The sequence below is a fragment of the Eubalaena glacialis genome, chromosome 13 (assembly GCF_028564815.1).
Source record: "Eubalaena glacialis isolate mEubGla1 chromosome 13, mEubGla1.1.hap2.+ XY, whole genome shotgun sequence".
Taxonomy (NCBI): Eukaryota; Metazoa; Chordata; class Mammalia; order Artiodactyla; family Balaenidae; genus Eubalaena; species Eubalaena glacialis.
The window spans coordinates 61,830,136-61,848,014 of NC_083728.1; the positions used below are offsets into that span (position 1 = coordinate 61,830,136).

A 17,879-nucleotide genomic window follows, 5' to 3' on the forward strand; every position below is an offset into this window, starting at 1 on the left:
AGCCGTTCCCAAAATAGAACCTTCCATTTTGGTAGCTTCAACCCTGCAGCTGCTGTGTCTCTTCGTCGTCTGGGAAGAAAACTTTCACATTAAGAGTTGCTGATGCCGGATTTTCTTTCTCTCCCCTCTGCGCATTGATGAGCGTTTGGCTCCTGACAGCAGCGATCTGGCTCTCAGCTTTGTGGTTCCGAAGAAGTTGGGTCTATAGATTTTCCCCTAACTCTCTCCATTGATGCGTTGAGCTTCCGAGGGAATCCTACCTTTCCGTAAAGCATGTTGCCTTCTCAAGGAGTCCTCCTGCATCCCTATGGCGTGCCTATGATTGTTCCAGCAGCCCCCTACTTCCCCGGACTGATCCAGGTAATTCAAGGCCACTGCCAGCAAGCAACTTAACTCCAGAGCACTCAGAGTAATAATTGGAATTTTTATGGTTGAGAAAGCAAACACTTTTAATACAGGAAAAAGCTCTCGTGTAGTCAGTGGGAAGACAGTAGGAAATCAAAAAGATGGATCACCCTAATCTGGCTATTGACATCTCTCATGGCTGAATAAATGGTGTAGTTGAGCTATATTTGCTTGTATTGATCCGGCTGCTGTTTAACATTCATGCCTTTGCTTCGGGAGGTTGACCACGGGGCAAAGGATTTGCTCTCCCTCCGAGCTTTCTAAGGGACTCAGTCTCCCAGAGCAGATCATGAGGCAGAGTACCTGATCATGAGGTGAGTTGGTTAAGCGCTTTCACCCAGGAAATAGAAGGAGCGTGAAATATGCATTAATCCTTAGCTTCCCCTTCCCGTGGATTGTCTATTTTCATAGAGGCTTCCCCCGCCCCTCCAAACCTGGGTTGAGTGGTGGCACGGAGGCAAAAAGGAACACTCTACTGATGGCTAATTATGAAGTTCAGAGATTATCCTAGGAACCCCTTACCAGTTGTTTACATCTTAATGATGACAAGGAAGTGAAGGATTGAAATGTGTGTTGGTATTACTCTTAAGGCTATTAATTTTGTGTCGGGAGAATCATCAAATAAGATATTTGGGGCCTTTTTTTTTCCCTCATCGTAAGCGTGACTTCTTAAGCAAGTGTGGGCTTCTGGATGTGTGTCTGAATTTCTCTGTGGAAGGCTAACTAGTGACAGAGCCTGAACATCATAGGAAACCCGGATGTTTTCCACTGTGGTTTGTTTGTTGTTTGTTTGAGAACAACAATCTCTTTGTAATAAATTCTGTATCTCGTTTCTACAGGAAAGGAAAACTACACGTAGTTAGGATGTCCTTTTCCCTTCAGCTTTGTGCTTATCCCTCCACAATAGCTTAAAATTCTGCAACACCCAAGCTCATTAATTAAAATTTCTGGGGAGGGCTCTGGTCAAACCCCTTTTTCTCCTATGCTGAATGTTGTTGTTACCTCTGATAAACTGTAAGAACCTTAGTGATTTGAGCCATTCAGGAGTGATTCCAAGTAATCAAGCAAAACGTTCTACCATCCCAGATTTATGGTCCTTACTCATTTTGGAGGCTCCTATATTATTGTGAGAAATAACAGACTGCTTGGAGAATGGTCCTTAACAACATGGAAATTATTCCATCTTTCCGGGCATAAGCAGGCCAGTGTGGCCCACACGAGGTCTGAAGTAGAACTCAGTGGCAATCTGGAAGGCCTTTGCTTCCATTGGAAATTTGGGGTGAAGTTTAGCCGTTGGAGTTTTGTCAGACGCTCTGCCACCCTGTCTGGTAAATAATTACAAGCAAATCGTGCCCTTCACCCTATGCTGATTGATGCTGAAATTGCTTTAGAAAGTTCTCATAAGTTCCTGTTATAGATTAAGTGCCGGTGTAGGAAAAATAACGGCACCCACTGAAATGGGTGAATGTAATCAGGCTTAATGGACTCGAGAGCTTGTTGGGAATTAAATAACTATCGATTCGCTGGAATGTTGCCGTCATTACAAAATGCCACTCTGGACGTATTACCCCAGTGATAGATGAGAAGACACCCGGGCGAGCTGAGAAGTTGGGGGCCCAATTTCTTCCTCCTTTGCAGAGTGTTTGAGAAACATGTCCAGTTATTTGGGGAAGGAACAAGTGATTTTACTTGCGAATCTTCGCCGGATCATACTTTGTTTTCCCAGGTGACACCTCTGGTAACTAGTTGCCCTTAAGAAGTCAGGAAAGCAGTGCAGCGGGGAGCCTTAGCCCAGCTGCTGTGACATCGTTCGTCTTCTTCCTCTCCCACCCACCGTGGATCACACTGAAATGCTCTGGGCAGGGAGAAACTGGCCTTATTTCCGGTGTTCTGAGACAGCCTGTGTTATTTATCCAGTGGCATCAACTGGAAACTCAAACACTCCATTGTAGCAACATTTCCAAGCAGAGGAAAGGCAACTCAAAGGGAGAAAAACTGTCTCTCTCTGTCTCTGTCTCTCTCTGTCTCTCTCTCTCTCTGTCTCTCTCTCTCTGTCTCTCTCTCTCTCTCTCTCTCTTTCACACACACACACACACACACACACACACACACACCCCTTTCAGCTGATACTTCTGATGCCAGCTGCCCTGCATCCCTGCAGACTATATCAGCTTGCTGACCAATTTGTTGATCTTGTGCGTTTCTTCCCAGCTCTTCTAGATGCAAGGGCTTTCCTAGAGGCAATTAAGGTGCCACCCACACCTTCATAATGTGATCAACCAGACAGTCAAATGATCCAAAATAGAGTGTGTACTCCATCCTCGGTAGTAAGTTCCCTGTGACTGGAGATATGCAAACAGCTGTAGGGGCCACTTGGCAGGGTTGCCGTATCAGAATTTAAGATTCCTCTCAAGGTCTTCCCAACCCGAAGAGCCAGTGATTCTATGGCGTAAGAACTTCCTTTTCATAATCCTTTCAAGTGCCACTTTTTTATTGCCCTGTTATTGTCTGCTCAGTGAAAAAGAACAAAAAAATAATTGATCAGACATCATAAGAGGCTTTTAGTAGAGCATCACCTTATCCTGCAAAGGCAGTGAGTGAAGATGTTTCGTAATAATTCTGGGGACGTTACTCAATAGGGTTTTTTGTCCCAAGAGTAGATTCAATAGTGACCACTGACCTCACCTGCCATCCCCTAGGAAAACTAGAATCTTTACCATATTGAATCTCCTGAACCCATCTTTTGATGTCTGAACTTGTTGAATAGATAGCAAGGCGGATAGTTTTTCCTTCTAGCCACGTAAAGAATTCCAGAGTGACTGTGGAGGATTGAGCTGAAGCAGCTTGGACAGTTTCATGGGGAGTGAGAAGCAGAAGGGGAAAAGAGCAATATTACCAAGTGCAGTGTATAATCACCGCTCCTTTCCCCTTGGTGTAGACCTTAATCTTGGTATCTCTGGGTAAGAAGAACCAATGTGTCTTCCCGTTGAACCTCTTTACTGCTTCTCAATTTCCAACAAGACCTTGAATGACCAATGAGGTATCTGACCTGAGGACAAAGGAGATTTGAGAAGTTGATTGTCAGTCAATCTTGAGTCCAAGGAGCTGCCAAGAGGACTTACCCCAGCCGTGGACCATGCCCACCCAGTGTCAGACGGTATCATCCAAACAAGAGCTTTGTAACTGATTAGTCTGGTTGGTGTTTGGGTCTAATGAGCCCTTGGCTCTGGGTTCAAGTTCAGACTTGAGCCCCTCACTCTAGATATTTGTCCGACAGATATGCCCTTTGACCATCATGGCTAGATCATGCTCCACACTGGGACAAATCATTCTCATCTCACCCGGGTATTACAGATGAGGTCAGGAGACTGTTTTCCTCGATGGAGGGCAGTGTAAACACAGCCACATCCACGTGACCATGCATTTGTTAATTTAGTTACTCAATCGCTGCCCACATATTCCATATCGGGCACTGTTCTAGGCACCTGGAAGACAAAAGTGGCAGTTATAGCTACTGACCGGTGGGTTCACAGCCCAGTGGAAGAGAGCATGAGATAAACTAATACTACAGTAATACTACTATAAATCTAATACTACAGTAAAAACAGCAGGAAAGCATGATAGGTGATAATTATTGAGTACTCGCTATGTGCCAGGCACTGTGTTAAATACTTAGATATATTATCTCAATTTATTTTAACAGTACCGTCGTCCCCCCTTATCTGAGGGGGATATGGCCCAAGACCCCAGTGGATGCCTGAGATGGTGGATAGTACAGGACCCTAGATATATTGTGTTTTTTCCTATACCCACACATACCTATGGTAAAGTATAATTTATAAATTAGGCACAGTAAGAGACTAACAATAACTAATAATAAAATAGAACTATTATAACAATGTAGTACAGTAAAAGTTATGTGAATATGCCCTCCCCGATATGCCTCTTCCATCTTAACTAAGCCCTCCTCACACACTGTGGCCGTAACTTTTGCAGTTTGCGGTGAGACAGCAAAACTACACACATTTCTCTTTCTCTCTTCAAAATGTCACGGAGAAGATTTGTTCTTACCCTAGATCTTAGCGATCTCAGCATACAATTTTGTTTCTTTCCTTATTAAGTCGTGAATTTTCACCTTTTCATTTAAAGGAAGCACTTGACGGCTTTTCTTTGTCCATCTGAACTGCCAGCATCACTAACTCTTGTCCTTCGGGGCCATTATTAAGTAAAATAAGGGTCAGTTGCACACGAGCACCATGAGAACACGATAGATGATCTGATAACCGACACGGTTACTAAGCGACTAACGGGTGGGATCCGCTGGACAAAGGGATGATCCACATCCTGGACAGGACAGGATGGGACCGGATAGGACAGGACAAGACAGGATGGCACAGCACCACTCAGAACGGCACACAATTTAAAACGTATGAATTGTTTACTTCTGGAATTTTCCATTCAATATTTCCAGGCTGTGGTTGACCTCAGGTAAATCTGGGAAAGTGAAACGACAGCTAACAGGGGCTACTGTAACCCTAAAGTTGGGTACTGTTGTTCTACCAATGCTTACCTGTAATTATAAATTCCAAAAAGCTCTGAAAATCAGATTTTTGGGGGGGGGAGTTTGGCACCAAAATGCATTTTGGAAGAAAACTTGACCTGAAATGATGTGTGGCTATTTATAGACTTTCTTTATCCGACTTACTGTGAATATTCATATATTTTGCTACGGGAATATTTACGTGTTTGATTTCAGAGTGTCGTCCCTGACCCTGCTGAGAATGTTACATAATCTGTGTCTGATGAAATCCCTTTCTGGAAAAGGAAATCCCCCAAAATCTGAATTTCAAGATAGAGGTGACCCCAAGGGTTTCCGATAAGAAATCACAGTTATGTATTATGATACCCTTTCTGCATATGGTGGACCTGAAACTGACATTTAGAGAAAGGTAACTTGCCCAAGGTCACAGGGATTGTCAGTGACAGAGCTGAGATGTAGAGCAGGTCTGGTGGGCTGGAGCCTTCCCTCTCAACCACTGATCCAGTGTTGAGGTGTATCCATGGGAGCGCACATGAAAACACAGGGGAGGGAGTAGGTGGATGCCTCTTGGAGTAGGGAAGAGGGTGGTTCAAAGGGCAAAGGTGGCATTTGAGTCGGGCTGTAGAGCATCAGCAGACATTCACTGGGCAAGCAGAGGGGAAAGCCCTTCCTAGTAGAGCGGAGAGCTTGGATCAACTCACGATGTTGGCCTGACACATCAAGATAGATCTGCAGTCTCTTCGCCAACTCATTGGCACTGTGGGATTTGACATTATTTAAACATAGGTCTCAAAAGTCAAAAGACATGGCTCCAAAGGACCTGGGAGGAACCTCAGAAATGGAACTCCTAAGCCCTGAATCTCTGTGTGCCCACATAGGAATGGGCCCTGTAATACCCTTCTGTGAATCCAGCAGTTGAATGTCGAATTCCCTGGATTTGCGACCTGATCGTTGTTTGCCATGCTTTCTCTCTGAGACAGTAAGCTCTCTGAAGGCTGTCTTTTCCAACATATACCCTACAGAACTAGATGGTAGCAGAGAAATGCTGATTAATGCCTCCCTGACGTGGATAGCAATGGTATAGGCAAACCTTGCACTCTGGATTTTGAAACAGAAATCAGCATCGTCAAATCTGGCGATGTATTTAATGAGAGATCTGCATACACATATGTAGTGTCACCAAGAATTATCAAACTGCTGGTTTTAACAATGGACCAAGAGTAATCGTCCCTACAGAAAGGTGGAGAGATGTGTTAGGGAACATGCAGGTCTTTGGGGTAAACTTGAAAGAAATAAACTTGTTTTGCTCTGTGGCTAGTGGAGCCATTTTCAATCTTGGTATTGTTGCCCTGCAATGTCATCTACATGTTTGGAATATCTGCTGATTGGGAAAGAAATCAGAATGCACGCCTGATATGAGTGCCGTTGGTGTCATTTACTCTGCGGCTGCTCCATCTTAGTCACTAAGTGACTTTTCTGTACTGCCAAAGAGGCCATGTCAACAGCAGACTAAATTAAAGAGTCAGGGAGGTGGCAAAGAGAATTTGGAGTCAAACAGGTCCGGGCTGATATATTGGCTCTGGCATTTACTAAGCGTGTGGCCTTGGGCTTGTCAATTAACCTCTCCAAGGCTGTTTTCTCAGCCACAAAACGAAAACAGGAATACCTGTCTTGCAGAGTGGTTGTGAGCTTTCCATGTGATTCATCTCTCCATTCAGCAATTATTTATCGAGCACCTACTGTGTGCCAGGCTGTGAACTAGGAGTAGGTGATAAGGCAGAATAAAAAACATACAAGATCCTTGTCAACTTGAAGCCTATATCCTAATATATAGGAAAGGTCTGGTATATATATATATATATATATATATATATACCAGAAGACCTCTTTTATCTTCAAGTGACAAAAATCTAATTCATATTGGTTTAGAGGAGAAAAAGAAAATGTCCAATTTCAGACACAGTTGCATTCAGAGGCTCCAACACCCCAAGTCATGTCTCCGCATGACTCCATAGTGTTTATCTCTACTTGATCTTTGTTCACAAACACACCATGTCCAACTGGTGGCAAAGATGGTCCCCAGAAACTCCAGGCTTACACCCCAACACATCTTAGCAAGCCTCTTCGCCAACTGCAAAAATTCCAGGTAGCAGTCTGCTTGGCTTATCTTGTAGGCCACGCCCATCCCCAAGTCAATCATCTTGACTGCCTTGAGTCAAGCTGGAGGGTGGGGTCAGGCCCAGCTGAGCTGTATGGGCTGCGGGTAAAGGAATAGTCAGGGTCCTGTTACCCAGTTACGGCGCTAAACAGGCAAAAAATACAAGTTCTCAACTACTTGAGAGCTATGACAATTATCTCAATAATCGAAGCTATTACAAAATCCAAACATGGTTTTTCTCCCCCAAACCTTGCACATACCCTCCCCAGGGAAGAAATTGGTGAGTTTCTAATGTTACTTATCCGAGTGCTTTTTTGCCAGTGATTGTATTCACCAGGCATTGACTATCATCTAGTGCATCTTGCTTCTTCATTCCTGATCAGATGAATCAAAGGCAGATATGGCAATTTTAAGCAGTATCCTCCCACCTGAAGTAATTACAGGAATGTCTCCCACCAGAGTATGCTTGGGACGACCCCACTGTTTAACAGGTGAGAACACCACAATCTAGGGAAGTAAAGACAGCCTGACAGCGACAACCGGTAACACCATAACTGAGGCAACATGGGGTTTCTCACATCATACCACCCCATACCTTCTTTTTATATTAGCAAGACCTACATCAATAAATCTATAAATAAAGGGAAACTAAAGCCCTCCAGTTATTAAGTTTGAAATAATGTGGACCTTCCACATTATTCCGAGTGTCTCAAAGCACTCGGAAATGCCAGCAACTTGCCCCCTTCAGTTGTATAGAGACGCACTTTTTTTTTTTTTAATTAAAAGATTAAAGGGACGCTGTCAATCTCTTCTGATTAATAGCAGTCCTATAAAAAGGATGTGTTCCTGCCGCAGCCATCTGTCATTCTGATCATTTTAAAGGCATGCTATATCAGCAAGTATGCTTTTTATAATACGTTGGCATGGCGCAAGCGGGGCTGGAGAGACTTGCAGATTTCACATTCTCCTTTGCTGCTTTGGTGTTCGGCGATCACAGCCTTTGATGGTGAAGCAGAGCCCCCTCCCTGTCTTTTAAAGGTTGTTTTGGGTAAGTGCTTTCCCCAGCTGACTTAGGATGGAGATCTCACCCCTATTTATGTTTCTCTCTCGTCTAAAGATAGACCCATCACACGTGCATCCCACCGGCATACAAGCCACCAGCTCATCCACTTGATTAACTGCTGAACCCTAAATGCTGTCCAGAGCAATGAACTCGGTATTCTGTGGGTCTTTTCCTCTGGGCAACTGGGACCATAGTTGTCTGCAAAAACCCAATTTCTTTCTTTTTTTAAAAAAATTTTTAAAAATCATTTATATATTTATTTTATTGAAGTATAGTTGATTTACAATGTTGTGTTAGTTTCAGGTATACAGCAAAGTGACTCAGTTAAACATATGTGTGTGTATATATATTATATATATATATACTTTTTCAAATTCTTTTCCCATATAGGTTATTACAAAATACTGAGTATAGTTCCCTGTGCTGTACAGTTGGTGCTTGTTTATCTATTTTATATGTAGTAGTGTGTATATGTCACTCCCAAATTCCTAATTTATTGGGATAAATTGCAAAGCCCAATTTCTAGCTTGAGTTCTTCAGGCTTTTTTTTTTTGATGCCGGTCAACCTATTTATTTATTTATTTATTTATTTTATTTTTATTTTTATTTTTTTGGCTGCATCGGGTCTTTGTTGCTGTGGGCGGGCTTTCTCTCGTTGCTGTGAGCAGGGGCTACTCTTCGTTGCGGTGTGCGGGCTTCTAACTGTGGTGGCTTCTCTTGTTGCGGAGCATGGGCTTTTCATTGTGGTGGCTTCTCTTGTTGCGGAGCACAGGCTCTAGAGCGCAGGCTCAGTAGCTGTGGCACACGGGCTTAGTTGCCCCGCGGCATGTGGGATCTTCCCGGACCAGGGCTCGAACCTGTGTCCCCTGCACTGGCAGGTGGATTCTTAACCACTGCGCCACCAGGGAAGTCCCTCTTCAGGCTTATGAAAGCAGGAGGCAGAGGCACCAAGAAATTCTTTCATCCAGTCATTCATGGCAGTAATGATTTGTGGATCATGGGTTCCATGCTGGGGTCTCGTCTAAGCTCTGGAGACGTGGAGATGACTAGGACCCAGTCTCTGTCCTCAGAGGTAGCTTCGATGGCCACAGTGTCAATTGTGGAGTCAGAAGTGAAGCACAACTGCTTGAACATATAACTCTATAGACTCTCAGCCCCGCTCACCCCACCCAATACGAGATCTTTACCACTTTCTGTGGCTCAGACAGTCAAGATGGGCTTCTCTACAGTCCCAGGAAGATGATGTTCTATAGTCAGGTTCTCTGTCTTTCCCAAATGACAGGGCTTCTGGTATGTTCCAGGGGACAAATCATGGTTTTTGTTTGTTTTTTGTTTGTGTTTTTGGCGGGAAGAATGATGGCAAGAAATCTGTGTCTGAAGCAGCGGCCAGCTCTGCCCCGTCCTACCTTGCATCTGGCTCAGAGTAACACAGTGGAGTCCAGCGCACCGCTGCTGTGGGTGAAGGCGGCCTCCCTCAGCTGTTACCTTTCCTTCCACTCTCTAATCCGCATTGGCTCCCAGATGTGGGGAAGATTTGGTGACAGAGGCAGCCAGCTTGCGCATTCCACAGTGTTCTCACAAACTACTCTCCGAAGAGCTATTTCTTCTCGTTTCATGAGGCAGCACAGTTAAGGATTTAGACCAGAGAATTGAGAGCATGGGATTTAGACCAGGGAAAGCTGAGTCTGGCCATGACCTTCTCTTGGGAACTTTGGGAAAGTTGCGTGACCTCTCGGAGCCTCCAACCTTCTCACCTATAAAATGGGAGTAACGTCCCATGTGCTCTGCCTCCCAAAGTCAGTGTCAGGAATAAAAGACCTCCAAAGTGACCATCCCCAGGGCCTCTGCAGTCCAGCTGCGATGACATAATGCCAAGGGCTCCACCTGAGCAGCCCCTTGGCCCCTGTGTCATACAGGCTTGGCGTCTCTGAGCTCCCACTGTCTCAACTTGACAGCAGGAATTATCACACCCCCTTTGAAAGGGAGCCCAGAGGATTTGATGTGATGATGTGAAGCAGCCAGAGCAGCACCTGCTCATTGTAGCAACTCCATAGCGGTTGGCCAACATTGCCGTTGTCATGGTTTTCTCATCATATCCTGGTTGCTGCAGTTTCTTTCTCATGTGAAGAGGCTCTCGGTTTGGAGGTGGGTGGGCACGTACGCAGCTCCCTGCTCCTGCTCCCCACGGAGATTCCTGTTAACCAGGGACACACGTTTTTGGTGCAGCTGAATAGAGTAGGGTGCAATCAGGGATGTACCACCCTGGGGTTTGACAGCCTGAGCCCAGGGCCTTGGGTGGCATGAAACCTACATCCCCTCCGACTTTCTAAGTCCATAGCCTGGGGAGATGGGGCTACTAGACACACATGCAGGAGGATGTACAGGTCTCAGTCATGTTGAATCCTGGCCCAAATCTTTGTCCACTTGCTCTGGCAGGACATCTGGGACTGGAACTGGGGCTGGGTGAGAGGAGAGGGAGGGGGAGCTTTGAAGGGGAAAAGAGAGGACTGTCCTCTCTCCTCTATGTGGCCACAGCCTTCTGGGGACAGACTCTTTGGGACCACCCACACCCCTGTTCCATGCAGCTCCTGGCACGCTGTGGGTGCTTAATAAATGTTAAATATTAAGAATAGCTCCCATCTGTCAGTGCCCAGTGGCAGGGAGGAAGTGTGAGCACAGGACAGCCGACTGGCACGGGGCAGCTTGTGGGAGAAGCCTTTGGGGAAAAACACAGCTCTGAGTTGCTTGGAGGACTTCCTGCAAACCTGGGTGTTTGCCTGTCCTGCTACTGGTCAGAGCCTGGGCAAGTTCATTAACAATGCAGGTGTCCACTCTGAACCTCAGATCATCTATATCAGAAGGCAGGGAGCAGAGCCCCGTGAACTGCGTGCCTCACTGGCAATCCCGGGTCTCCGATGAGCAGCTGGGTTCGGGAACTGGTGTTGACTGACCATGCAGGGGCTTTGTCGGGGCTTAAAAGGGGCGACGAATCTGTCCTCTGAACAGGCGGCGTCATAAATTCATACTTCCGTCGTTTTCTTGGAAGAAAATGCCTACTGGGCTTTTCGCATTTAGTTACAATAAGAACAACAGCAGCTGCTTGTTTTCAGGCATTTACTATGTACTAGGCCACGTGTAAGGCATTTCACCTACAGTATCTAGTTGAAGCATTGTGGTTTACAGAGGAAAAAGCAGTCGAACAGGATGGTGTAGGGATGTGGGCTTTGTGGCAGACTCCCTGGTTCATCTCCTTCCTTCACCTGTGTGACCTTGGGCACTACTTACTACCTGTGTGACCTTGGGCATGGTTCTTGCCCTCTCTGGGTGGCAGTCACCTCACTGGACGGTAGCGAAAGGAATCAAAGCATATAAAGTCCATAGCCAACTGCCTGGCACATGGAAAGTGCTCAATACATGCATCAGCAAGTTTATTTCCAACTGCACTGCAACATCACCACAACCAAACTTTGTAAGAGAGACAATATTCAGTTTATATATATATATATATATATATATATACACACACACACACACACATATATAAATATATATGTATGTGTTATATATGAGCTAAGAGTGTGAGCTCTCGAGCCAGACTGCAGACTGCTGAGTTAGAATCTCAGCTTTGCCTCCTTGGGGAAGTTCCTAAACCACTCTGTACTGTGGTTTTCTCATCTATAAAATGGACACATTAAAAGCACCTAAATCCATGGTTTAGCATCTTCCTGTATTGGATGGGGACAAAGCCAGAGTTGCCTTTGAGGATCACATGAGTTAATACTTGTAAGGCACTGTAATGGTACTTGGTATATAGTAAGGGTTCAGGACAGACATAATAATATAATAAGGATTACATAATTATCACTATGTATTGCATATTGTGTCTGTGTGATAATATGCATTAGACATAATAATACATATATAAAATACATATTACATATAATTATCACATAATTACATAATGATTTTAAATTATACTATTTAATATAATTGTGTAGTGACATATTATTGATTACATAATAATACATAAGTGAAATATATAAGTATATGCAATATTATGTATCATTATATAATAGTTATATATAACATATAAAAATTATCACATTATATATTAATATATAGTGTTATGCGTCATTATATATAATATATATCCTATAATATATAGTTATATAATGTATAATACTATATAATAATTATATAATTGTATTATTATAATTATTATCTTATTATATAATTACCTGATAATAATTATGTCATTATTATTTCTGCTATTGCTACAGCTGCTCGTCACTCCATTGGTTACTTTCCGTACAATATTCCTACTAGAATATTTCTACTACCACTCCGAACTATCTTGGAAAGACGGAAACTGAGGCTCAGCCAAGTTAAATACCCGCCCCAGCTCTCAGTGCCGGGATATGGCAGATCTGGGGTTTCCGAGCTCTGCTGGCCAGGACCCTGCCATTGTGCGTGACTCTGGTGATGTCTCCCCATCCTCTGTTGGGGACCCGCCTCGTCTCTGCCCCGTACAACCTATTCTGAGCATAAGGCTAACGCAGTTTTGTGCTGCTGTCATTTCTCATCAGCTCTCCTCCCTCTGCCTGGCAGCCCTCTGTCAAGAGGTCTCATTCCCCGTGGAAGGCTTGTTCCTCCGGGAGAAGATCAAAACGGGAGGTGGGGTGGTGACAGAGGGCGAGGAGGGGACTGCTAGGACGTGGTCCTTGTGGCTTTGTTTACAAGCCCTTCCTTTTGGTTATCAATGTCTAAACCTCCCCGAAACATACTCTCCGTTTTTCCTTTAAACATGAATCAAACAATGTTACCAACACACATTCTCTGTCAAACCTGTCAGTTACTCCAGGGGCCCCGGGACAGCTTGCAAGCGGTGTCTCCTATTGTGACTGTGCTGGTGTGTTATTTCTCCCTTCAACGGCTCTGCATTTGTTCTGGTGAGAGGTGTAAACACCGAGGTGCCTGCTGGCTGGGCGGTTTTGACAGGAAATGTGAAATTGACATGGACCGTCCAATGACCATCCTAATACGGTGGCTCCTCTGGCCTCGTAGAGACTGGCCGTACGGGCAGCCGTGCATTTGCCTGGAGCCCTTTCTGGGAATTTGGGTGGGGGGCTTAAGGACTCTAAAGCGCTGGGGCTTGTTTCACACCTGGCGTGTTGGCAGGCGGTTCCCATTGTGATTTAGCTGAGGGACTTGGTACTGCCTGCCAGAGGGTCTAAGATTTGTGCAGGGGCTGAGCAGATGTTGGGCGTGTTCACCCATCATACGGTACGCCAGTCATTAGCCGCTGAGTCCCGTCCCTGTCTGCATTGTAGGGGACCAGAGCTCCCACCTGCTGCATGGTGACGGGGTGGCCTGGGGATGGATAAAAAGCTTTCCATGGCTGAGGGTAATGCAGAGCATATGGGATTCTTATCTGTCCAAACAGTTGTGGGGTTTTGAGTGTGCGATGCTGTCTGCATGTGTATTTTCTTTAGTGTTTGATTCCTGCAAGTCAGAGCCTCACTAAGGAGCGCTTTGTAGAGTCCACTCCTGGGGGGATGGACACGGCGTGTATCTGATGCCATCTCTGCTTCATGGCTTCCCAACTTCCTCCGGTGCTGGCCTAAACTTCCAATCACAATCAAGTCCCCCACCCCTCCCTGGTGAACACTCCTCTGCCATCTTGGTTTACTCTGTAGGGGTCTTGTTGCTGACGCATTGTTGTGTATCCCCAGCCTCCATATGGCCCAGGGGCGTCTGCTTCATTCATGCCTTTGTGCTCAGATCTGCTCCGATATCAGAGAGAAGTTAAGAACTGTTTGGTTTTCTGTGGGTTGAAAGATGACAGATGATCCACCATTTTGAACGTCAGGAAACCAAACACAATTCTTGAAAGTGGGTGGTTTTGTTAAGATCCCTTTGGTTGAAAGAACAGAACCCAATCCTGGCTAGCTTAACAAAAATATAGCGGGGGAGGTTTGTATTTTTACTATTTTCTGACGTGTAATGCATGAACAATTGAACTCACAGAAAGTCTTGGATTCAAAAGAGGGAAAAAGAGAAAATCAAGCCAAGGGAAGTACAGGAGGTTGGGCAGGCCTACGGACCTCGGCAGGCAGTTTATGGACATTGTCTCCGGGTGAGTGGTTCTCAGCTAGGAGCGCTTTTGCCCCAGAGGGGCATTCGGCCGTATCTAGAGACATTTGTAGTTGTCATAACTGGACTGGGGTTGCTCCTGACACCCTGCAATGCGTAGGACAACCAGAATTATTCAAAATTGTCCAGAATTATCTGTCTCAAAGTGTCAGCCAAGCCAAGCTGACTTGACACTCAGTGACTGCACTGCAAAGACCGCCAGCCTCTGTGTGTCTCCATTCAAATTCTCAGGAAGGGATCTGAGGGATGTGATACTGACCAGGGTTCTTGGCCTTCTCCAATCAATAGAAATTGACTAGAGGCCAGACAAGAAATTCAGGCAAGGCTTTACTGGGACCCCTGCTGCAGCAGAGGGGAGCTAAAACAAGTAACAGGTTCCCTTGCTCACTCGCTCCCCGACGGGGGGCAGCTGGTTCCTTATATGGGGTGAGGGTAGGGGTGGGTCCAGGAGTCAGGCCGGAGGGGCGGCTGAGATGGTTTGCCCACCTCTTTGGTGGTGTTGAGTGCAGGGGGCATGCACAGTGCCCTGCTTTTGCTCCCAGCTCTTCAGAAGTGTCAGTTGGGTTTTTTTTGGTCTTTTTGTATCTTGTTGTCTGTAATTTGCCGCAGTGGTGCATGCACGCATTTATTTTCAGTCCCTTATAGTTTCTTTGTATTTTGTCGCTTGAGGAATCATTTGTCCAGGTGCAAGCATTGTGGCAAAGGGTCCCAGGTCCCAAGTCCTAGCCTGTCTCAGGTCCAACTCAGGGTGTGTCTCAATCTGTGCATCAATGAACTATGTTCCAGACTCCAAGTACTTGGAGCCCATTGTTGAACAGTCCTGAGACCACGGAGGTAGGTTGAGACTTGTGAGCCAGGAGACTCCCCAAGAGATGGGTCTCACAGGGTTTGCAAAAGCCTTCAGTGGACATCACCTGTGGCTGAGGTCCAGTCCTGCTAGCATTTTTCACACAGAGCTATATGTCTGCAGGAAGCATGTTGCACCTTGGTGCCAGTCTCAGCAATTAGCCAATCTTTTTGCTCTTTGATTTAAGCCTATGGCATCCTTCTTGGGCTCCTTTCCAAAAGAAGATTCATTAAAAAATAATTGTTGCCTATTTTTCTAATTTTAAAATTAATTCAGGATAAATGCTAAATAAGTTGTGGCAATCAGAAAAGCACAAACAAATACACACACACACAAACACGCACACACTACATACACACATACATTATAATCCACCACCCAAAAATAACCACTTCAAACCACTTTTTTCTATACACATTCTCTTCCAAAAAAAGTTCTCATACCCTCATCCTACACATGAAGATTTGTATCACTTGCAGCCAGCGCTTTTTTTTAACAAGAAACTTTTAAAATTAGAATCAATGATTTTTTTAAACTTAGGAATATCCTTTTTGTTAGGTACGTAAAGACTAGGGTGATATCTTAAAACAAAATGCATATCCTGTGTTCTTTCACCTTCCTTCAGCCTTGATAATGTTGTAGCTGGGGATCCTAGTAAATGGATCATCTGAAAATTATAGTATTTAAGTCAGATGGGAAGAGGAAGATTGGGTTGAAGGAGAGGAATCAACCAAACAATCCCAGGGCTTAGAGAATTACAAGAGAGAGAGGCACAGGTGGGCTGGCTCCAGCCAAGTGGATGCTTCTCTTCCCAACTTTCCTTCCAAGTTTCATGAAATGGAGACACTGAAAGATAGGCTTCCCTTTGAGGAAAGAAAAATTCCACCACCATCAGGATGGTGTGAGTGTAGTTATGACCTGTGGAACACACAACTCTCTCTTAGGACCTGGCTGAAGTTCATGCTCATTTTAGGACTACCACTTAGGTTCAAAAGCAAGCTGCTCAAGGCATCAAGCTATCTTCTGGGAAGCCTCCTCTCAGGACCTGAGACCGGGAGACAGACCAGACTTGCCTGGTCAGCTGTCATCACTCCTGCCTGAGTATTTCTCTTATAAACCAAACGCACATCTAAGGCACAAGATCAGTTTTCCATTTAAATGAATTTGCTTTCTCTCTTAAAAGACTAAATCCGTCTCTTAATTCCCTTAAGTCCTAAAAGTACCACATTTTCCCTTTATGGTTTGGAGAAAGAAGTCACGGACTGGGCTTGCCAATGGCGTTGGGATGAGATGAGCCAGACAGCCCTTGTCAGAATGTGTGCAGAGAATGCAAAGGACCTTCTCTCCATCAGGAGCTTACCTGTTAATGTTCTCCCCTGTCCATCTCTATATCTGACCCTCAGAATCAAAATGAGGGTGGTGACATGCCCTGTGCATTTTAGAGGTTGAAGAGGGGGGTTGGTTTGGAAATTCAGGTGGCTCTACATTGGTTTCCATGTGTGTTCATTAATTTAGTAAATATTTATTGAACGTTTAATGTGTGTGTGACAACAGGGTTACAGGGTGAATAAGACCACTTAAATTTAATAGGAAAAAACAGGCAATGAGCAGGAGAACATCAGATGGTGTAAAGTGCTATGAAGAAAATAAGGCAGTTACATGATAGCGACCAAGAGGGTTATTTTGGATGGTTGAAGGAGGGAAGGTGTGGAACTTGAGCTCAGATCTGATTGACATTAGGGGCCAGCTGTGTAATGCCCTGGTGCAGGGAAGAAAGTTCAGGCAATGGCAACACGTAGAAGCCGAAAGCTGGAATGAGATGGGCACATGTGGGGCTCACAGGCTGGTCAGTATGACTGGAGCCCACTGGATGAAGGGGCAGGAAGCAGGATATAGGGTCAGCTGTGTGGTCTGCAACCTTCTAGGACATGGCAGGGAGTTCAGATTTTGGTCTAAGAGAGATGGAAAACCCCTGGAGAGTCTCAAGTAGAGGAACACCATGATCTGATTTTATATTTTTACAGGGTTCCTCTGGAAGCTAGATGGGAGATGGACAAATGGTCTTTAGTGGGACAATATGGAAAACAGGGAACCAGGAAGGACAGCCTGTGTGCATTCAAGTGGAGATGCCAACACTACGGCAGCCATGGTTGGCTAATGAATATCCATTCCTCATGCCACCATTTCTTCCATCTTCATTTTTTCCCACTTAAAAAAAATTTTTTTTTATTGAAGTATAGTTGATTTACAATGTTGTGTCAGTTTCAAGTGTACAGCAAAGTGACTCAGTTATACATACATATATATCTATTTTTTTCTTTTCCCTTATAGGTTATTACAAAATATTGAGTAGAGTTCCCTGTGCTATGTAGTAGGTCCTTGTTGGTTATCTATTTTATATATAATAATGTGTATATGTTAATCCCTTACTCCTAATTTCTCCCTCCCCCCTTTCCTCTTTGGTAACCATTTTTGTTTTCTATGTCTGTGGGTCTATTTCTGTTTTCTATATAAGTTCATTTGTATCATTTGTTAAGATTCCACATATAAACGGTATCATATGGTATTTGTCTTTCTCTGTCTGGCTTACTTCACTTAGTGTGATCATCTCTAGGTCCATCCATGTTGCTACAAATGGCATTATTTCATTCTTTCTTATGGCCGAGTAGTATTCCACTGTATATATGTACCACATCTTCTTTATCCATTCTCT

General features: G+C 44.7%; 1 protein-coding gene across 5 annotated transcripts in view; it reads left to right on the forward strand.

Moving 5' to 3' along the window:
* The first annotated feature begins 273 nt into the window (after window positions 1-273).
* Window positions 274-17,879, forward strand: part of RBFOX1 (RNA binding fox-1 homolog 1) — a 353,845-nt gene continuing 336,239 nt past the window's right edge. For all 5 annotated transcript variants that reach the window (XM_061209599.1, XM_061209598.1, XM_061209601.1 and 2 more), the window contains exon 1: window positions 274-360. In XM_061209599.1, coding sequence (XP_061065582.1) covers window positions 274-360 — 87 coding nt within the window. The remainder of the gene's footprint in view (window positions 361-17,879) is intronic.